The 24005-nt window shown below is 42.2% G+C and overlaps 1 protein-coding gene and 1 long non-coding RNA gene across 2 annotated transcripts in view; both read left to right on the top strand.

The window, feature by feature from the left end:
- LOC106580022 (spermatid perinuclear RNA-binding protein) overlaps nt 1-2488 on the top strand; it is a 38077-nt gene extending 35589 nt beyond the window's left edge. Inside the window, exons 12-14 of the mRNA XM_014160572.2 lie at nt 1242-1444; nt 1805-1969; nt 2264-2488. Of these exons, the coding sequence (XP_014016047.2) occupies nt 1242-1444; nt 1805-1969; nt 2264-2452 (557 nt within the window). The 3' untranslated portion in view covers nt 2453-2488. The remainder of the gene's footprint in view (nt 1-1241; nt 1445-1804; nt 1970-2263) is intronic.
- An 8822-nt stretch (nt 2489-11310) lies between these two features.
- Nucleotides 11311-17283, top strand: LOC123729134 (uncharacterized). The gene is made up of 4 exons (XR_006760873.1): nt 11311-11539; nt 11684-11810; nt 11912-11962; nt 15857-17283. It is a non-coding gene; the product is annotated as an uncharacterized lncRNA (long non-coding RNA).
- The last annotated feature ends 6722 nt before the right edge of the window (nt 17284-24005 follow it).

Raw genomic sequence — 24005 nt, forward strand, 5'->3', positions numbered from 1 at the left:
GATGTTACCCCATTCTTCCACCAAGGCACCTGCAAGTTCCCGGACATTTCTGGGGGAAATGGCCCTAGCCATCACCCTCCGATCCAACAGGTCCCAGACATGCTCAATGGGATTGAGATCCGGGCTCTTCGCTGGCCATAGCAGAACACTGACATTCCTGTCTTGTAGGAAATCACGCACAGAACGAGCAGTATGGCTGGTGGCATTGTCATGCTGGAGGGTCATGTCAGGATGAGCCTGCAGGAAGGGTAGCACATGAGGGAGGAGGATGTCTTCCCTGTGACGCACAGTGTTGAGATTGCCTGCAATGACAACAAGCTCAGTCCGATGATGCTGTGACACACTGTCTCCACCTCCAAATCGATCCCGCTCCAGAGTACAGGCCTCGGTGTAACGTTCATTCCTTTGTCTCAACGTTCATTCCTTTGTCTCACCCCTGGTGAGACAAAACCGCGACTCGTCAGTGAAGAGCACTTTTTGCCAGTCCTGTCTGGTCCAGCGACGGTGGGTTTGTGCCCATAGGCGACGTTGTTGCCAGTGATGTCTGGTGAGGACCTGCCTTACAACAGGCCTACAAGCCCTCAATCCAGCCTCTCTCAGCCTATTGCGGACAGTCTGAGCACTGATGGAGGCATTGTGCATTCCTGGTGTAACTCGGGCAGTTGTTGCCATCCTGTCCATCCTGTACCTGTCCCGCAGGTGTGATGTTCAGATGTACCGATCCTGTGCAGGTGTTGTTACACATGGTCTGCCACTGCGAGGACGATCAGCTGTCCGTTCTGTCTCCCTGTAGCGCCGTCTTAGGCGTCTCACAGTATGGACATTGCAATTTATTGCCCTGGCCACATCTGTAGTCATCATGCCTCCTTGCAGCATGCTAAGGCACATTCACGTTTTGGTGTTTTTCAGAGTCAGTAGAAAGGCCTCTAGTGTCCTAAGTTTTCATAACTGTGACCTTAATTGCCTACCGTCTAAGTGTCTTAACGACCGTTCCACAGGTGCATGTTCATTAATTGTTTATGGTTCATTGAACAAGCATGGGAAACAGTGTTTTAAACACTTTACAATGAAGATCTGTGAAGTTATTTGGTTTTTTACAAATTATCTTTGAAAGACAGGGTCCTGGAAAAAGGGACGTTTATTTTCTTGCTGAGTTTATAAAGTATTGTTCAGAATCACAATCTCATATACTTTTAATTCATGTCATTGAAACCCTGTATGGTCTCCATGTTTCCTCCTAGTTCTGGACAATAACATGATGAACCACTCCATGAACGCCCTGATAAGACTGAACCAGGTCCACCCGGGGCTGCAGTACAAGCTATTGTCCCAGTCCGGCCCGGTCCACGCTCCAGTCTTCACCATGTCTGTGGACATCCACGGCACTGTCTACGAGGCTTCCGGCGCCTCCAAGAAGACGGCCAAACTACAAGTAGCACTTAAGGTACCCAACAAACTTATTTCAGTAAATGGCATGTGAAGAATACATGGAGGGATTCTCTCATGTTACGAGATGATGAAGACTAGCAGTTAGGACAGGCAGAGGCCAGTAACATGGGAGAAGCATTGTATTGGATTGATGGAGAAGAGTGGATTTTTAAGAAAGATGTTGTAGAATCATCTGTACATGTATTGTAGAACTGTGACACAAACAGAATTATTACATTGATACATTGCAGATATGACACATCTATTGGGTGCACTCTACCATGATAATACACAGTGACCAAGGAAGTGCTCCTCCTCTTGATCTTACAGTATATATTATTTTACTATCTTTGTTCCTCTTGCTCCTGTTCTCCAGGTCCTACAGGCACTAGGTTACCCAGCTGACTTCGATGTGGACCTGGACTCCCTGAGTGCTGACGAGAGGTCTGACGGCGAGGGACGCAACCGTAGAAGTGATAGAAACGACAGAATGTCCACCAGCTCCAGCAGAAACTCTGTCACCTCTACAGACGCACACGAGGTATCCACACAACAGTCACGCTAACAACACAACGCGACTGTCACACGAACACTAACTAACCACACAACTGTCACACTAACATGGAAACCTATTATAAAGCTTAACAGAATTTGAAAGCTTTATATTCAGGTCCAGATTGTGTCCGGTGGCTTTCATTGTGATTGCCTACAGTATATGTGATAGTTGTTAAACTGGTGTACGTCCATAATGGATATGTTTTGTGTGATTCACTGACTGAACACCATCTCTTAAAATTATAGAGAGGTAGTGATTTCCTCCTATTATTATCCCTAGTCCCGCACCCCAGGCCCTCTCCTTACGGCAGGGGGCAAGAACCCAGTGATGGAGCTGAATGAGAAACGCAGAGGCCTGAAGTACGACCTCCTATCAGAGACCGGCAGCAGCTACGACAAACGCTTCATCATGGAGGCAAGTCTTTATTTATACATACATACACGCTTAAGCTGCTTTTTGTTGCGCTAAACGCTTCAGGAAGGGCCCAGCGCTGCGTACAGACCCCTCAGCGCACTCGCCCTCCTCGCACTGTAGGCTAAAATACCTTGAGTTTCCCTGTATTTCGTTGGGAAACAGCTGTGAAGCGAGCTGTAGCCTATTGCGTGTTTATGAGTCTGTTATTAAACAATGTGAAAAAAAAATGGTGTATGTTTGCTGATTTTCTTTAAATCACGTGTGGTTGTTTTTTGGCATAAATTAAATAGTTCATATGGTTGGAATATCTTTAGTGTGTATCTGTGTGTGAAATATATATGCCTACTGAAATCAGTTATGTAGTTCATGTGAAAATATTAGGATCTGATAAAAGGCCAACTTTTTTTTATTTTTCGGTGGCATGCATTGAAATGTGTGGCTTTATCGTGGCTTTCTATTGCATAATTACTATGCATTAACGGACTTGTTTAACTTTATTTTTTATTTTTTATGTATAGTAAATAACATATTCAAGTGTGGGAAATTCATTCTATTGAAACTAAAAAAACTTGTTTTATTTCGCGTCAGCGGATAGCATAATCTGCCCGTCCACAATTCACCTGTGGTAAATATAAAGCTCCAGTTCATAAAACAAAAATTGGAGGCCCCTTCCACTTCAGTGTTGTGATGCAAAATGCATAGCGCAAAATGCATAGAATTGAAAAGGTATTGTCGGATATTATGCATGCTAATCAGGCAGGTTTTTTACATGTACGATACATTGGAGATAATATAAGAAAAGTACTGGAAACAATAGAACACTATGAAAAATCTAGGAAACAAGGCCTGGTATACATAGCAGATTTTGAAAAGGCTATTGATAAAGTACGACTGGAATTTATATATCAATTCTTCTATTATGACCTGAACACCTCTGATTTGTAAATCCAAACCAGACTAAGTCCTTTCCAAAAAATGTAGGAACTCCTCTTCTCTCAAGCGAGTTAGTTATGTTAGTTGCTGGGAGCCCAAATCTCTCAATTAACTCAAAAGGACATCGGATAGCATGAATAAAGGCAAATCATCTGGATGCGACGGTATTCCCCCTGAGCTTTATTTAAAATGTGTAGTCAGTTAGGTCTACTACTGCTCGACATGATTAACATAGCCATTCACAAAGGTTCATTTGGGAAAGATGTGAATACAGCACTAATTTCACTTTTGTAAAAACAAAACAAAGGTAAGGAGGCCACCCAGTGTTTTCTCACTATTGCCCCCTATCTTTGATGAACACATATTAAACTGTTTTTTCCAAAAGGTTTGACATCCCGTCTCGAGACGTACTTACCCAAATTGGTCCACATAGACCAAAGTGGGTTGGTTAAACTTTTATCCTCGGATAACCTCCGACTATTACATATCATAAATGCCTCTTAGGCTGTTTTATCTCTCGAAGCTGAAAAAAGCTTTTGATAGACTAAAGTGGTCATATCTGGTCTGTCTTGGAACATACAGTACCAGTAAAAAGTTTGGACACACCTACTTATTCAAGGGTTTTCTTTATTTTTACTATTTTCTACATTGTGGAATAATAGTGAAGACATCACAACTATCAAATAACACATATGGAATCATATAGTAACCAAAAAAGTGTTAAGCACATCAAAATGTATTTGAGATTCTTCAAAGAAGGCACCCTTTGCCTTTAAGACAGCTTTGCACACTCTTGGCATTCTCTCAACCAGTCTTGAAGGAGTTCCCACATATTCTGAGCACTTGTTGGCTGCATTTCCTTCACTCTGCAGTCCAACTCATCCTAAACTATCTCAATTAGGTTGAGGTCAGCTGATTTTGGAGGCCAGGTCATCTGATGCAGCACTCATCACTCTCCTTATTGGTCAAATAGCCCTTACACAGGAGGTGTGTTTTGGGTCATTGTCCTGTTTAAAAACAAGTGATAGTCCCACTAAGTGCAAACCGGATGAGATGGCGTATCACTGAAGAATGCTGTGGTAGCCATGCTGGTTCAGTGTGCCTTGAATTCTAAATAAATCAGACAGTGTCACCAGCAAAGCACCATCACACCACCTCCTGCATGCTTCACAGTGGGAACCACGCATGCGGAGATCATCCGTTCACCTACTCTGCGTCTCAGAATGACACAGCGGTTGGAACCAAAAATCTCAAATTTGCACTCATCAGACCAAAGGACATTTCCACCGGTCTAATGTCCATTGCTCGTGTTTCTTGGCCCAGCAAGTCTCCTCTTCTTATTGGTGTCCTTTAGTAGTGGTTTCTTGTAGCAATTCGACCATCAAGGCCTGATTCACACAGTCTCCTCTGAACAGTTGATGTGTCTGTTTACTTGAACTCTGTGAAGCATTTATTTGGGCTGCAATCTGAGGCTGGTAACTCTAATGAACTTATCCTCTGCAGCAGAGGTAACTCTGGGTCTTCCTTTCCTGTGGTGGTCCTCATGAGAGCCAGTTTCATCATAGCGCTTTTTGTTTTTTTTCGGCTGCACTTGAAGAAACCTTCAAAGTTCTTTACATTTTCCGCATTGACTGACCTTCATGTGTTAAAGTAATGATGGACTGTGGTTCTCTTTGTTTATTTGAGCTGTTCTTGGCATAATATGGACTTGGTCTTTTACCAAATAGGGCTGTCTTTTGTATACCACCCCTACCTTGTCACAACACAACTGATTGGCTCAAATGCATTGAGAAGGAAAGAAATTCCACAAATTTACTTTTTCGCAATTGAAATGCATTGCACCTCATGAAGCTGGTTGAGAGAATGCCAAGAGTGTGCAAAGCTATGAAAAACAAGGCAAAGGGTGGCATCTTAGAAACATCTCAAATATATTTTGATTTGTTTAGCACTTTTCTGGTTACTACATGATTCCATATGTGTTATTTCATAGTTTTGATGTCTTCACTATTATTCTACATTGTAGAAAATAGTACAAATAAAGAAAATCCCTTGAATGAGTAGGTGTCCAAACTTTTGACTGGCACTGTATGTGAGTTGACTCCAGTTTAAATCATTTGTTAAACATACTATATGCCAATCCCTCAGCCATAGTTATAGCAGGCAATATCACAGTAAAATCTTTTGTATGATCTCTTATATAATATTTTAGGTCCAGCTTTTGAAATGTTGGCTTTCCTGGATATAGCCACTGTATTGTGATCACTGCATCCAATGGGTACGGATACAGCTTTAGAACAAAGTTCTACAGTATTAGTAAAAATGTGACCAATACATATGGATGATCTTGTTCCTGTAGTGTTTGTAAACACCCCGGTAGGTTGATTTAATAACCTGAACCAGATTACAGGCACTGGTTACAGTGAGAAGCTTCTTCTTGAGTGGCAAGCTCGATGAAAACCAGTCAATATTCAGGTCCCCAAGAAAGTAGGCCTCTCTATTTACATCACATACACTATCAAGCATTTCACACACATTATTTAGATACTGACTGTTAGCACTTGGTGGCCTATAGCAACACCAGGCAGTTGAACACGCAATCACACTTCAATAACACTTGACATGAGATCTTCTCTAAGCATTACTGGGATATGGCTCTTTAGGGGTGGAAAACATGGTTTCAGGGTGGTCAGGTGGGTGGTTGGATGGGTGGGGTTAGGGAACGGGATGGGAGGTTGGCTACTTTTTGCTTATTTTCCTTTACATACTAAATGTATTACTTTTCTTAACTTTAATGTGGTCCTAATGATCAATACTTTGTATTTACAGTGCCTTCGGAAAGTATTCAGACCCCTTGCTTTTTACACATTGTAACGTTACAGCCTTATTCTAAAATGTATTATATTACATTTTTCCTCAGCAATCTAAACACAAGAACCCATAATGACAAAGCCAAAACAATTTTTTTGACATTTTTGCAAATTTACTAAATAAAAACAGATTCAGACCCTTTGCTATGAGACTCGAAATATGGCTCAGGTGCATCCTATTTCCATTGATCATCCTTGAGTTGTTTCTACAACTTGGAGTCCACCTGTGGTCAATTCAATTGATTGGACATGATTTGGAAAGGCACACACCTGTCTATATAAAGTCCCACATTTGACAGGGCATGTCAGAGCAAAAACCAAGCCATGAGGTCGAAGGAATTGTCCGTAGAGCGCCGTGACAGGATTGTGTCAAGGCACAGATCTGGGGAAGGTTACCAAAACATTTCTGCAGCATTGAAGGACCCCAAGAACACAGTGGCCTCCATCATTCTTAAATGGAAGAAGTTTCGAACCACTGAGACTTCCTAGAGCTGGCTGCCCGGCCAAACTGAGCAATTGCGGAAGAAGGGCCTTGGTCAGGGAGGTGACCAAGAACCAAATGGTCACCGTTTCAGAGTTCCTCTGTGGAGATTGGAGAAGCTTCCAGAAGGACAACCATCTCTGCAGCCCTCTACCAATCAGGCCTTTATGGTAGAGTGGCCAGACGGAAGCCAATCCTCAGTAAAAGGCATATGACAGCCGGCTTGTAGTTTGCCAAAAGGCACCTAAAGGACTCTGACCATGAGAAACAAGATTCTCTGGTCTGATGAAACCAAGATTGAACTCTGGCCTGAAAGCCAAGCACTTACGCCTGGAGAAAACCATCCCTACGGTGAAGCATGGTTGTGGCAGCATCATGCTGTGGGGATGTTTTTCAGTGGCAGGGATTGGGAGACTAGTCAGGATCGCGGCAAAGATGAACGGAGCAAAGTACAGAGATCCTTGATGAAAACCTGCTCCAGAGTGCCGAGGACCTCAGACTGGAGTGAAGCTTCACCTTCCAACAGGGCAATGCAGGAGTGACTTCAGGACAAGTCTCTGAATGTCCTTGAGTGGCTCAGCCAGAGCCCGGACTTGAACCCGATTGAACATCTCTGGAGAGACCTGAAAATAGCTGTGCAGCGACGCTCCCCATCCAACCTGACAGCGCTTAAGAGGATCTTTAGAGAATAACGGGAGAAACTCCTGAAATACAGGTGTGCTAAGCTTTGTTGCATCATACCCAAGAAGACTCGAGGCTGTTATCACTGCCAAAGGTGCTTTAACAAAGTACTGAGTAAAGGGTCTGAATACTTTTATAAATGTGATATTTCAGTTTATTTTAAATAAATTATAAAAAATGTCTAAACCTGTTTTTGCTTTGTCATTATGGGGTATTGTGTGTAGATTCATGAGGGGTGAAAAAAACAATTGAATCCATTTTTAGAATAAGGCTGTAACCTAACAAAATGTGGAAAACGTCAAGGTGTCTGAATACTTTCCGAAGGCACGTTATGTACCTTTTTTCTAAAAAGGTAAGTATGAACTGAATATTAAGATTAATATTGTAATTGTTATTTTACCCCCCCATGAAAAAAATGAAATCCTATACATATGGAAACATTGTGGTTTTAGAGACACAAAGTAACAATATCCATTGATTAAAGGGACTGCATGCCAATCTATTCCTGGGCTCTCACCATCAAGTCACATGCACAATTATCAGATTTCTTATTATTTCAATCAGCATTTATTCATTAACGTCATTTTTGCATGGTGGGAGAGTAACAATTCTAGCCTACTGTTTTTTGACAAACTCCAAGATTCTCTGACAATAGCCTACGTGTCTCATGCGCAACGACATCCCTGTGTTTTCCGAGACATTGCAGAGTTTGACAGGTGCTTCTCGCAATTAGAGCCGGCAAACAAGAACTGATTTGATAAATTGATGCTTAAAACAAAGTACTGTGCACATATTTCATATGAATAGCCTACATTTAAAACATTTTTGGAAATGGCAAGTTCACTTTCTCATACGTAAATGCATCTCAAGTGTGAGTGTGCTGTTCAGCAGCACACATCAGCAGAATGATGGACCTTTTATAGGTCAAGCAGACAATGGCAGATGACCAACATACATTTTGAGATATGGAATCCAATGTGGAGACATCAAAACAGTCTTCACTGGCGTTTAGCGCACCGGGAAGATCGGGAAGCATAAAGGGAAGCACAGCCGAGAGCTGCCCAGTGACACGAGCCAACCAGATGAGCTAAACTATTTCTAGGCTCGCTTCGAGGCAAACAACACTGAAACATGGATGAGAGCACCAGCTGTTCTGGACAACTGTATGATCACGCTCTCCGCAGCCGATGTGAGTAAGACCTTTAAACAGGTCAACATTCACAAGACCGCAGAGCCAGATGGATTACCAGGACGTGTACTGCGAGCATGCGATGACCAACTGGCAAGTGTCTTCACTGACATTTTCAACCTCTCCCTGTCCGACTCTGTAATACCTACATGTTTTAAGCAGACCACCATAGTACCTGTACCCAAGAACACTAAGGTAACCTAAATGACTACCGACCCGTAGCACTCATGTCTGTAGCCATGAAGTGCTTTGAAAGGCTGGTCATGGCTCACATCAAAACCATTATACCCAGAAACCCTAGACACTCTCCAATTTGCATACCGCCCTAACAAATCCACAGTGATGCAATCTCTATTGCACTCCACACTGCGCTTTCCCACCTGGACAAAAGGAACACCTATATATGAGTGCTATTCTTTGACTACAGCTCAGTGTTCAACACCATAGTGCCCTCAAAGCTCATCACTAAGCTAAGGACCCTGGGACTAAACACTTCCTTCTGCAACTGGATCCTGGACTTCCTGACGGGCCGCCCCCAGGTGGCAAGGGTAGGTAACAACCGATCCGCCACGCTGAACCTCACACAGGGGCCCCTCAGGGATGCATGCTCAGTCCCCTCCTGTACTCCCTGTTCACTCATGATTGCACGGCTAGGTACGACTCCAACACCATCATTAAGTTTGCAGATGACACACCAGTGGTGGGCCTGACAACGACGAGACAGCCTATAGGGAGGAGGTCAGAGACTGGCCATGTGGTGCCAGGACAACAACCTCTTTCTCAACGTGATCAAGACAAAGGAGATGATTGTGGACTACAGGAAAAGGAGGACCGAACACGCCCCCATTCTCATCGACGGGGCTGTAGTGGAGCAGGTTGAGAGCTTCAAGTGGTGGTGTCCATATCACCAACAAACTAACATGGTCCAAGCACACCATGACAGATGTGAGGAGGGCACGACAAAACATATTCCCCCTTAGGAGACTGAAAAGATTTTGCATGGGTCCTCAGATCCTCAAAAGGTTTTACAGCTGCACCATCGGCAGCAACCTGACTGGTTGCATCACTGCCTGGTATGGCAACTGCTCGGCCTCCGACCGCAAGGCACTACAGAGGGTAGTGCGTACGGCCCAGTACATCACTGGGGCCAAACTTCCTGCCATCCAAGACCTCTATATACCAGACGGTGTCAGAGGAAGGCCCTAAAAATTGTCAAAGACTCCAGCCACCCTAGTCATAGAGTGTTCTCTCTGCTACCGCACGGCAAGCGGTACCGGAGCGCCAAGTCTAGGTCCAAGAGGCTTCTAAACAGCTTCTACCCCCAAGCCATAAGACTCATGAACATCTAATCAAATGGCTACCCAGACTATTTGCATTGCCCATCTCCCTCTCCACCCCCTCTTTTACGCCGCTGCTACTCTGTTATTATCTATGCATGGTCACTTTAATAACTCTACCTACATGTACATATTACCTCAATTACCTCGACTAACCGGTCCCCCGCACATTGACTCTGTACGGTATGTAGTCTCGCTATTGTTTTTTTACTGCTGCTCTTTAATTACTTGTTCCTTTTATTTCTTATTCGTATTTTTTCAACTGCATTGTTGGTTATGGCCTTGTAAGTAAGTATTTCACTGTAAGTATTTGGCGCATGTGACTAATAAGATTTGATTTGATCTCAGACAAAGCAAAAATTATTGTCAGGCTGATGGGGGCTCTTAAATTATTCAGGTGATTGATTAGAATGAATCTTTCAGAACATTCACATCTAGCCTACTAGTCATTCAGCACACTTTCCTTGGTCAAGTCAGTCACATTCGGTCTTTTCATATCGTTTTAATGATTTTTTTTTTTTTTAACTGTTAGCCTTTTGGCCCAGCGTCGTCCGGGTTAGGGGAGGGCTTAGCCGGGCTAAGCCGTAATTGTAATTAAGAATTTGTTCTTATCTGACTTGCCTAGTTAAATAAAAGAGAAATGAATAGGCTTCAGTCAGACTTGACATATTGGTGCCAATAGCCTAATACTCCTCCAATCGATGGAGAGATTCTGTCTGCTGCTGATAAGTTTGAGGGGATCGGTCAGAACAAGCCGCTGTGCAGAATCTCTAATAAAGGAAATACCTATCCAACATATGCTCTTTGAATTAACATTTCAAGGAAGTATTTTAGGCCTAGTTTTATTATTGATATAATTAGATTATGGAGCAAATTGAAAGAACATTTATTATTACCAGGTTAAAATAATTTATTTCGGTTTATTTGTTTCTCCTGGGTTATTGAATATGTGCACGTTTTTAATTGCTCAATACATGAATTAGTAGGCTAAAGGATTAGGTAGTACATTTTTCAAGTAATCTGCCCAACCCTCTTTTATTCTAACAAGGAAGGCAACAAAAGTGCATGCTTCCTGTGACTTGTTCAATCGCATGCAGCACAGATGTTTTATAGACAAACACAGCCAGCTGTGTGTGTGCGGGCGCGGCGCACCAGACATTTGGGGGGTGCCAGCCGTGTGGGTGTGGACAAAAGAGTCGCCTACGAAGGAGTTTGCTTTTATATATATATATATATATATATATATATATATATATATATATATATATACACACACACACACACACACACACACACACACACACACACACACACACACACACACACACACACACACACAGACTTGCACATATATACACACACACAGACTTGCACACACACCCAGCAGCCTAGCACCTGCTTGACTTTTATTATAGTCTTTTGACCTGACCAAGAGAAACTAAACTAGAGCCCAGTAGGTCAGGACAAGTGGCCCTAGTGTAGTTCTGAATGAGTGTCTGTACTGTACTGTAGGTGGAGGTTGATAAACAGAAGTTCCGAGGCTCGGGGCCCAATAAGAAAGTAGCGAAGGCTTGCGCTGCCCTGGCTGCTCTGAAGAGACTCTTCTCTGACTCCAAAGACCCCCGCAACAAGAAGAGGAGACCCACCACACTGGTGGGTGGACAAAGATCACTTTCAGCCCATCCATAGAATTCAAATGAGCCTATCATTATTAGTTGTGCAGCATACGTCTGAAAGTATGGAAATGTATGCAAAGGTGACGCTATAACCGTAACGAATGTGTGTGTTTGTTTGCAGGTGAAGAGAACTGTGTCATCAACCGTGACTATCCCAGCCCATGCCCATTCCAGGCCTAGAACAAGGCCAGTGATGCATAGAGCACCCTACATCAGCACTCCCCCCACCCATGGCTACCTCCCAATAGGTAAGACCCGGGGCTTGGTGTTTGTAAATGTGTGTGTTCGTTAGGTTATCGCTATGTAAGCACTGCTCCTCTAACTAAAGTTCCCTGACCTCTCTTTCCAGGCTATGGAGCTCCATATGGTTATGGTACTGCAGCTCCCCTCCCTGCCTATGGTAAGTACATTGTTCATACCAGAGCCAGGACCAGCAGCTACTAGACAGTGTCACACATGCATGCGTTTTTAAAATGTTTTTTTTTGTATTATATCCTCATTTTTTTGTGAACTCCGATTGCAATCTTGTCTCATTGCTGCAACTCCCCAACGGGCTCGGGAGAGGCAAAGGTCGAGTCATCCTTCCTCCGAAATATGACCCGCCAAACCACAATTCTTAATACCCGCCTGCTTAACCCGGAAGCCAGTCCCACCAATGTGTAGGAGGAAACACCGTTCAACTGACGACCGAAGTCAGCCTACAGGCACCTGGCCCACCACAAGGAGTCACTAGAGCATGATGAGCAAAGTATTCCCCCCCGGCCAAGCTCTCCCCTAACCCGGACGACGCTGGACCAATTGTGGGCCGCCCTATGGGACTTCCAGTCACAGCCAGTTGTGAGACAGCCTGGGATCGAACCCGGGTCTGTAGTGATGCCTCAAGCACGGCGATGCAGTGCCTTAGACCACTGCGCCACTCGGGAGGCCCCGCATGCGCTTACTTTTCCACCTCGCCATTTTCTGCTTTCCTGATTTCTTAGTGAGGGTGCTCAGACGCCGAACAGTCAAATGTGAGTGCCTTCAGAAAGTATTCACACCCCTTGACCTTTTATACATTTTGATACATTACAAAGTGGGATTAAAATGTATGTAATTGGCTTTTTTTTAAAAATTTTAATCAAAAATCTACACAAAATACTCTGTCAACCCCCTGAGTCAATACATATTACCTTTGGCAGCAATTACAGCTGTGAGTCTTTCTGGGTCTCTAAGTATAAGAGCTTTCCAAACGTGGATTCTTCAAGCTCTGTCAAGTTGGTAGCCATTTTCAAGCCTTGCCATATGTTTTCAAGCTGATTTTTAAGTCAACTGTAACTAGGCCTCTCAGGAACATTCAATGTTCAAACTTCCTAGTCCTTGCCAATGACAAGCATACCTATAAGATGATGAAGCCACCACCATGCTTGAAAATATGAAGAGTGTTACTCAGTGATGTGTTTAGTTGGATTTGCCCCGAACATAATGCTTTGTATTCAGGCCAAAAAGTTAATTTCTTTGCCCCATTCTTTGCAGTATTGTTCTGTACAGGCTTCCTTTTCACTTTGTCATTTAGGTTAGTATTGTGGAGTATTGTTGATCCATCCTTAGTTTTATCCTATAACACCCATTTAACTGTAATAACTGTTTTAATATCACCATTGGTATCATGGTGAAATCCCTCAGCAGTTTCCTTCCTCTCTGTCAACTCGGGGATTTCGATCTAGCAACCTTTCGGTTACTGGCCCAACGCTCTAATCACTTGGCTACCTGCCGCCCCAAATGAGGGACCTTACAGAAAATGGTGCATGTGGGGTACAGCTCTGGGGTAGTCATTCAAAAGTCATTTTAAACACCATTATTGTACACAGTTAGTTCATGCAACTTTTCTGGTTACTACAGTTGAAGTCAGAAGTTTACATACACTTAGGTTGGCGTCATTAGAACTCATTTTTCAACCACTCCACAAATTTCTTGTTAACAAACCTATAGTTTTGGCAAGTCGGTTAGGTCATCTACTTTGTGCATGACACAAGTAATTTTTCCAACAATTGTTTAGACAGATTATTTCACTTATAATTCACTGTATCACAACTCCAGTGGGTCAGAAATTTACATACACTTGTTGACTGTGCCTTTAAACAGCTTGGAAAAATTCCAGAAAAGGATGTCATGGCTTTAGAAGCTTCTGATAGGTTAATTGACATCATTTGAGTCAATTGGAGGTGTACCTGTGGATATATTTCAAGGCCTACCTTCAAACTCAGTGCCTCTTTGCTTGACATCATGGAAAAATCCAAAGAAATCAGCCAAGACCTCAGAAAAAAAATTGTAGAACTCCACAAGTCTGGTTCATCCTTGGGAGCAATTTCCAAACGCCTGAATGTACCATGTTCATCTGTACAAACAATAGTAGGCAAGTATAAACACCATGGGACCACGCTGCCGTCATACTGCTCAGGAAGGAGACGCGTTCTGTCTCCTAGAGATGAACGCACTTTGGTGTGAAAAGTGCAAATCAATCCCAGAACAACAACAAAGGACCTTGTGAAGATGCTGGAGGAAACCGGTACAAAAGTATCTATATCCACAGTAAAACGAGTCCTATATGGACATAACCTGAAAGGCCCAGTCAGCAAGGAAGAAGCCACTGCTCCAAAACCGCCATAAGAAAGCCAGACTACGGTTTGCAACTGCACATGGGGACAAAGATAATACTTTTTGGAGAAATGTCCTCTGGTCTGATGAAACAAAAATAGAAGTGTTTGGCCATAATGACCATCGTTATGTTTGGAGGAAAGGGGGGGGGGCGGGGGGAGCTTGCAAGCCGAAGAACACCATCCCAACTTTGAAGCACAGGGGTGGCAGCATCATGTTGTGGGGTGCTTTGCTGCAGGTGGGCCTGGTGCACTTCACAAAATAGATGGCGTCATGAGAAAGGAAAATAATGTGGATATATTGAAGCAACATCTCAAGACATCAGTCAGGAAGTTAAAGCTTGGTCACAAATGGGTCTTCCAAATGGACAATGACCCCAAGCATACTTCCAAAGTTGTGGCAAAATGGCTTAAGGACAACAAAGTCAAGGTATTGGAGTGGCCATCACAAAGACCTGACCTCAATCCTATAGAAAATTTGTGGGCAGAACTGAAAAAGCGTGTGTAAGCAAGGAGGCCTACAATCCTGACTCAGTTACACCAGCTCTGTCAGGAGGAAGGTGCCACAATTCACACAACCTATTGTGGGAAGCTTGTGGAAGGCTACCCGAAACGTTTGACCCAAGTTAAGCAATTTAAAGGCAATGCTACCAAATACTAATTGAGTGTATGTAAACTTCTTACCCACTGGGAATGTGATGAAAGAAATAAAAGCTGAAATATATCATTCTCTACTATTATTCTGACATTTCACATTCTTAAAATAAACTGGTGATCCTAACTGACTTAAGACAGGGATATTTACTGGGATTAAATGTCAGGAATTGTGAATAACTGTGTTTTTGGCTAAGGTGTATGTTAACTTCCGACTTCAACTATACATGATTCCATATGTGTTATTTGATAGGTTTGATGTCTTCTATTATTCTACAATGTAGAAAATAGTAAAAATAAAGAAAAACCCTTGAATGAGTAGATGAGTAAACTTTTGACTGGTACTGTATGTTCTAAGTTTAATTTGAATGGATAGATTGTACAATTTGGTTATTGTTTTTGTAGGTTTTCTCTCGAGGATGCCTTCAGTAATGTTCCCTGTCATGAGATTGTCCCCAGCCTCTCCTGTTTTCCGCCACTACTACCCATTTTAGGATGGCTGTTCACCCCCATGTGTACAACTCAGACAGAGAACCTTGAAAAAAATATAAGATTTTATTTTAGTATGATGTATATTTTTATAGGTACAAAAATACTTGAATGATTGAATGCACAGTGACATTAATCTTGTTCATTGGATATTGATTGTCCACAAATGTTTGTTATAGATTAAGAACAAAATACTTAATAAGTTTAATTGGTTACTTGATTTGTTTGAGTCTTATTTTGAGACATATGTTTAGACATTATACATTTAAAATGTGTTTTTATCATATATTATTCATCAGTTGAGTACCAGTACTTGACTTGCATAGCATTCTGAAATTCACAGCTAGACCCAAGTCACCACTTTTTCATATCAACCACAATCCTCTACCACTCTTCACCTAATCAAACCTCATTATCAAAATGTGCCTTTTAGTTTATGTAACACTGCCTCATATAGGTCATGGCTGTAACCACAGTTTTTCTCTGCTCCCTCCACCTCTTTCGCCCTCTCTCTTTAGGCGGCCTGTACATTGACAGTGCCTTTTACCAGCCACAGACTATTGCCACTCCTATTATAATTCACCTGGGTCCTCAGGATCTCTTCTGACCTCAACAGCCAGCAGGGGATCTCATTTGACCTCTGCTCTCTAGAGCCATCAGGGGATGACTTGGCGTTTTGACTTAGCTTCCTGTCTGACCAGGCTCTCATTTCCTTATTAAAGGGATACTTCAGGATTTTTGCAATGAGACCTTTTATGTACTTTGTGGATATCATTTTTATGTCTGTGTCCAGTATGAACGTCTAGTAACCCAAAGGTTGCAATTTTGTTCAAATCTCATCACGAACAACTTCAGCGTTTTTTGTTAATTAGCAACTTTTCAACTACAAATATGTTAGCTAACCATTCCCCAAATCTTAACCCTTTTAGCTAACCCTAACTTTAACCCTTTAGCTAACCCTTCCCTTAACCCTAACGTTTTAACCTAACTCCTAAACTTAACCTTAACCCTAACCACTAGCCTAGCGTTAGCCATCTAGCAAGAATTTGTAACATATCATACATTTGGTAAATTCATAACATATCAAATGTTTAGCAAATTTGTAACAAATAAACTGAAGAAAAACAAACGCAACATGTAAAGTGTTGGTTCCATGTTTCATGAGCTGAAATAAAATAGCCCAGACATTTTCCATACACACAAAAAACGTATTTCTCTCAAATGTTGTTCACAAATTTGTTTACATCCCTGTTAGTGAGCATTTCTCTTTCGCCAAGATAATCCATCCACCTGATAGGTGTGGCATATGAAGAAGCTGATTAAACAGCATGATCATTACACAGGTAAACACTGTGCTAGGGACAACATTTCTCTAAAATGTGCAGTTTTAACACACAACACAATGCCACAGATGTCTCAAGTTTAGAGGGAGCGTGCAATTGGCATGCTGACTGCAGGAATGTCCACCAGAGCTGTTGCCAGATAATTTTATGTTCCTTTCTCTACCATAAGCCGCCCTCATATTGGGATGCAGCTACCCATACTTGACACTACCTCTATCTTCCTTCGTACTAGACACGGAGACATACACTCGTGAATACCATGTTTATCTGACTCTGGGGAAGTAGATAAAAGGCCTCATTGCCAAAATCACAAAGTATACCTTTAAGACTGTGTCTAGATTCTCCACCTCCACCCTTCTCATGAATTGTGCAAGTGCACACTAGGTTGGAAAATCGGGACCCATCTCTGAGCAGATATCAATCCAAGAAGAAGCAATACATCAGAGTTGGAATTATTTCCGAATATGTTGCAATACTTGACTTTAGCTTCAAATACTTGGAAATAGTGGAAATGGATTGGCACAACACTGCAATATTCATGTGATATACACTGACTATACCAAACATTAAGAACACCTTTCTAATATTGAGTTGCACCCTCCCCTTTTGCCCTCAGAACAGCCTCAGTTCGTCAGGGCATGGACTACAAGGTGTCGAAAGCATTCCACAGGGATGCTGGCCCATGTTGACTCCAATGCTTCCCACTGTTGTCAAATTAGCTGGATGTTCTTTGGGTGGTGGACCAATCTTGATACATACGGGAAACTGTTGAGCGTGAAAACCCCAGCAGGTTTGCAGTTCTTGACACAAACCAGTGCGCCTGGCACCTACTACCATACCCTGTTCAAAGGCACTTAAATCTTTTGTCTTGCCCAATTACCCTCTGAATGGCACACACACAATTTATGTCTCAAGGCTTGAAAGTCCAGCTCCCTTTCATCTACACTGATTTGAAGTGGATTTAACAAGTGACATCAGTGAGGGATCATAGCTTTCACCTGGATTCACCTGTTTAGTCTATGTCATGGAAAGAGCAGGTGTCCTTAATGTTTTGTGTACTCAGGTGTATGTATCTATATACAATATTTGTGTAATTATGGGTGTGTGTTTTTTGAGTATGTTTAACCCAATAAGGATATGATTTGTATTTATTTATGATACATGTCAATTAATGTGTATTTTACCACAATGTAAATACATTTATATCAAGCACCTTTGTATACAATATACACAGCATTATATATAGAAGTTAATTTGCATGTATCATTTGTACGTACTGTACAGTAGAAACAAGTCTGTTTTGTATTTAATTCCAAATTTAACGGTGTAAGCAGAGAGTAGACTCATCCTAGTCCACTGTAATGTTTTCAAAATCTCCTAGCAGCAGTTAATGGCAATACTCCACTCAGGACAGCACATTGACATCTGGAATTATATATACAACCTAGAAAGTAATAGCACTCTCAATTTATCTCTGTTTCCAACACACACACATACACAATCCTGTAACAGTGTGCAAAACGTGAATGTACCTTTCAACTTTTCTCATATCCAAATCAAAGTTTATTGGTCGCGTACACAGATTTTCAGATGTTATTGCAGGTGCAGCGAAATGCTTGTGTTTCTAGCTCCAACAGTGCAGTAATGCCTAGCAATAATAATACAAATTAATAGACACATAATTAAGAAATGTCAGAAACCGGAATCTAAATATGTACATACAGTGCATTCGTGAAAGTATTCAGACCCCTTGACTTTTTCCACATTTTTTGTTACATTACAGCCTTATTCAGAAATGTATTAAATCATTTTTTCCCCCTCATCAGTCTACACACAATACCCCATAATGACAAAGCAAAAACAGGATTTTGGAATTTTTCAAGAATTTATAAAAAATAAAAAAACATACCTTATTTACGTAAGTATTCAGACGCTTTGCTATGAGACTCAAAATTGAGTTCAGATGCATCTTGTTTCCATTTATCTTCCTTGATGTTTATACAACTTAATTGGAGTCCACCTGTGGTAAATTCAATTGATTGGACATGATTTAGAAAGGCACACACCTGTCTATATAAAGTCCCACAGTTGACAGTGCATTTCAGAGCAAAAACCAAGCCATGAGATTGAAGGAATTGTCTGTAGAGCTCCTAGACAGGATAGTGTCGAGGCACCGGTCTAGGGAAGGGTACCAAAACATGTCTGCAGCATTGAAGGTCCCCAAGAACACAGTGGCCTCCATCATTCTTAAATGGAAGAAGTTTGGAACCACTGAGACTTCCTAGAGCTGGCCACCCGGCCAAACTGAGCAATTGGGAAAGAAGGGCCTCGGTCAGGGAGGTGACCAAGAACCCAATGGTCACCCTTTCAGAGTTCCTCTGTGGAGATTGGAGAAGCTTTCAGAAGGACAACCATCTCTGCAGCCCTCTACCAATCAGGCCTTTATGGTAGAGTGGCCAGACGGAAGCCAATCCTCAGTAAAAGGCATACGACAGCCCGCTTGGAGTATGCCAAAAGGCACCTAAAGGACTCTCAGACCATGAGAAACAAGATTCTTTGCTCTGATGAAACCAAGATGGAACTCTTTGGCCTGAATGCCAAGCGTCACGTCTGGAAGAACCCAGGCACCATCCCTACGGTGAAGCATAGTGGTGGCATCATCATGCTGTGGGGATGTTTTTCAGCAGCAGGGATTGGGAGACCAGTCAGGATTGAGGCAAAGATGAACAGAGCAAAGTACAGAGAGATCCTTGATGAAAACCTGCTCCAGAGCGTTGAGGACCTCAGACTGGGGCCAAGGTCCACCTTCTAACAGGACAACGACCCTAAGCACACAGCCAAGACAAAGCAGGAGTGGCTTCGGGACAAGTCTCAATGTCCTTGAGAGGCCTAGCCAGAGCCCAGCTTGAACCCTATCGAACATCTCTGGAAAGACCTGAAAATATCTGTGCCGCAATGCTCCCCATCCAACCTGACAGAGCTTGAGAGGATCTGCAGAGAAGAATGGGAGAAACTCCCCAAATACAGATGTGCCAAGCTTGTAACATCATACCCAAGAAGACTTGATGCTGTAATCGCTGCCAAAAGTGCTTCAACAAAGTACTGAGTAAAATGGTCTGAATACTTATGTGAATGTGATATTTCCTTTTTTTATTTAAAGACATTTGCTAAAGTTTCAAAAAAACATTTTTTGCTTTGTTATTATGGGATATTGTGTGTAGATAGATTGATAATAAAACATTTTAATACATTTTAGGATAAGGCTGTAACGTAACAAAATGTTTTTAAAAAATCAAGGGGTCTGAATACTTCCCGAATGCACTGTATTTAAAGTGTATATCAGTGGAGGTTGCTGAGGGGAGGACAGCTCATAATAATGGCTGGAATGGAGTGAATGGTATAAAAAAAACATGGTTTTCATATGTTTGATACCATTCCATTCACTCCATTAAACTCCATTCCAGCCATTATTATGAGCTGTCCTCTCAGCAGCCTCCACTGATGTATGTAAATATATATACATATAATGGTGTGTAAAGACAGTATGGACAGTATATGAATAGGAAAGGTGTGTACAGCAGTAGTTATAGAGGATGAGCCATGACTAGAATACAGTATATGCATATAATGTAGGTAAAACAGTATGTAAACATTATTAAAGTGACCAGTGTTCAATGACTAGAATGCAGTATGTTAACATTATTAACGTGACCAGTGTTCAATGACTAGAATACAGTATATACATATGAAGTGAGTAAAACAGTATGTAAACATTATTCAAGTCACCAGTGTTCAATGACTAGAATACAGTATATACAGTCGAAGTCGGAGGTTTACATACACATACATTTAAACTCAGTTTTTCACAATTCATGACATTTAATCCTAGTACAAATTCCCTGTCTTAGGTCAGTTAGGATCACCAGTTTATTTTAAGAATGTGAAATGTCAGAATAATAGTAGAGAGAATGAATGATTTCAGCTTTTCTTTTATCACATTCCCAGTGGGTCAGCAGTTTACATACACTCAATTAGTATTTGGTAGCATTGCCTTTAAAATTGTTTAACTTGGGTCAAACGTTTCGGTAGCCTTCCATAAGCTTCCCACAATAAGTTGGGTGAATTCTGGCCCATTCCTCCTGACAGAGCTGGTGTAACTGAGTCAGGTTTGTAGGCCTCCTTGCTCGCACATGCTTTTTCAGTTCTGCCCACAAATTTTCTATGGGATTGAGGTCAGGGCTTTGTGCTGGCCACTCCAATACCTTGACTTTGTTGTCCTTAAACCATTTTGTCACAACTTTGGAAGTATGCTTGGGGTCATTGTCCGTTTGGAAGACCCATTTGCGACCAAGCTTTAACTTCCTGACTGATGTCTTGAGATGTTGCTTCAATATATTCACATACTTTTCCTGCCTCATGATGCCATCTATTTTGTGAAGTGCACTAGTCCCTCCTGCAGCAAAGCACCCCCACAACATGATGCTGCCACCCTCGTGTTTCACGGTTGGGATGGTGTTCTCGGCTTACAAGCCTCCCCATTTTTCCTCCAAACATAGCGATGGTCATTATGGCCAAACAGTTCTATTTTTGTTTCATCAGACCAGAGGACATTTCTCCAAAAAGTATTATCTTTGTCCCCATGTGCAGTTGCAAACCGTAGTCTGGCTTTCTTATGGCGGTTTTGGAGCAGTGGCTTCTTCCTTGCTGACTGGGCCTTTCAGGTTATGTCCATATAGGACTCGTTTTACTGTGGATATAGATACTTTTGTACCTGTTTCCTCCAGAATCTTCACAAGGTCCTTTGCTGTTGTTCTGGGATTGATTTGCACTTTTTGCACCAAAGTGTGTTCATCTCTAGGAGACAGAAGGCGTCTCCTTCCTGAGCAGTATGATGGCTGCGTGGTCCCATGGTGTTTATACTTGCGTACTGTTGTTTGTATAGATGAACGTGGTACCTTCAGGCATTTGGAAATTACTCCCAAGGATGAACCAGACTTGTGGAGGTCTCAACAACAACAAAAATTCTGAGGTCTTGGCTGATTTCTATTGATTTTCCCACGATGTCAAGCAAATAGGCACTGAGTTTGAGGGTAGGTCTTGAAATACATCCACAGGTCACCTCCAAGTGACTCAAATTATGTCAATTTTTCCAAGCTGTTTAAAGGCACAGTCAACAAGTGTATGTAAACTTCTGACCCACTGGAATTGTGATACAGTGAATTATAAATGAAATAATCTGTCTGTAAAAAATGGTTGGAAAAATGACTTGTGACATGCACAAAGTAGATGACCTAACCGACTTGCCAAAACTATAGTTTGTTGACAAGAAACTTGTGGAGTGGTTGAAAAACGAGTTTTAATGACTCCAAACTCCAAACTTATGACTTCAACTGTACATATGAAGTGAGTAAAACAGTATGTAAACATTATTCAAGTGACCAGTGTTCAATGACTAGAATACAGTATGTACATATGAAGTGATTAAAACAGTATGTAAACACTATTCAAGTGACCACTCTTCGATGACTCTATTTACATAGGGCAACATTCTCTAAGGTTCAGGGCCGGCTAGTGGTGACTGTTTAACAGTCTGATGGCCTGGAGATGGAAGCTGTTTTTCAGCTGTTTTGATGCAGCTATACTATCTCCACCTTCTTTTTTTAGTTTGTTTTATTTGACCCCTTTTTCTCCCCAATTTTGGGTTATTCAATTGGTATTTATAGTCTTTTCCCATCACTGCAACTCCCATACGTACTCGGGAGAGGCAAAGGTCGAGAGCCATGCGTCCTCCGAAACACGACCCTTCCAAGCCGCACTGCTTTTTGACACACTGCTCGCTTAACTGGAAGCCAGCCGCACCAATGTGTCGGAGGAAACACCGTTCAACTGGAGACCATGTCGGCATGCGTGCGCCTGGCCCGCCACAGGAGTCGCTAGGGCGCCATGGGACAAGGACATCCCGGCCGGCCAAAACCTTCCCTTACCCGGACAACGCTGGGCCAATTGTGCGTCGCCTCATGGCTCTCCCGGTCCCTGTCGGCTGCGACACAGCTCGGGATCGAACCCAGATCTGTGGTGATGCCTCAAGCACTGCAGTGCCTTAGACCGCTGCGCCACTGGTGAGGCCCCATCTCCACCTTCAAGATGGTAGCGCCATGAACAGGCCGTGGCTCGGGCAGGTGAGGTCCTTGATGATCTTCTTGGCCTTCCTGTGACACCAGGTGCTGCAGATGTCCTGGAGGGCAGGTAGTGCCTGCAAGTAATGCATCTTTTGCCAGAGAGTCTTAGATCCTGTTTGTTGTGGTTTATGGCATTACCTGAACTTGATCAAATCCTGCTGGTATTGAATATACAATTCCGGGTAGAATGTATAACCAAAGTTTGTTTTATATATGCACACACATCTATGTAGTGTGCTTATGGTATTACACATTCAATCCATTATTTTCTTTGAGCAATATTCAGATGGACTTGATTGATTTTTTTGTTTGTTTACGTTTTCTCTTTATCTCTGTAGGAATCTCTTTTTTTGTAAAGCACAACACAACTATTTCCGAAACCTGAACATTCCTTCACAATGGCAGCTTTCTGTTATACCCACTCGTTCAATTATTTGTCATTTTCCGGTCATTCTCCATTCTGACCTTTTTGTGAATGTGTCTTATTGCACTCAACTATGTCTAACGTCTTATGAGTGTCAGCTCAATCTATTCATTAATAAAGTGTTGACAATACCTGTTATTTAGTGATTACTGCTCTTGGACTTGAATCCATTCATCCAAATGTCTGTTTTATAGGCCTCTTATCATCTGGAGTCAAGCTCTCCAAAGTATCAACTAGAGCCCGTTGCTTCCAGCATTACCCACTTTAAAAGCTTGCCCTGACGTTCACCCCGAATGGGAAACAAAATAAGCTTTAGTTGCAACAGCAACGACTGGACTGACAAGCGACTGCCTGACACGGAGGAATGGTAAACTCATTTGATCCTACATACACACACAGGATCATATCAGATGGATCTGCTGGTATTTTTTGCAGTGTGAGCCAAGCAGGAAGTAGTGTACAATTACGCAACACTGACACATGCCACTTGCATTAGTGGTGGTAGCTGCGGTTTGCCATCCTACCTTCTCCCTGTGACTCTCCCAATAAATAAAAATGTATATATTTTATCTCCTTTGGGCTGTGACTACTGATGATATAGACTGGATAGATGAAGGTACATTTTGGCGCACCAGTTGGATATGCTGTACATATCCATTCCTTTAAGATCAGTGGTCACAAAATAGTCTGACCATAACTAGATGTATATACAGTGTAAATA

Source organism: Salmo salar, chromosome ssa20 (assembly GCF_905237065.1).
Source record: "Salmo salar chromosome ssa20, Ssal_v3.1, whole genome shotgun sequence".
Taxonomy (NCBI): domain Eukaryota; kingdom Metazoa; phylum Chordata; class Actinopteri; order Salmoniformes; family Salmonidae; genus Salmo; species Salmo salar.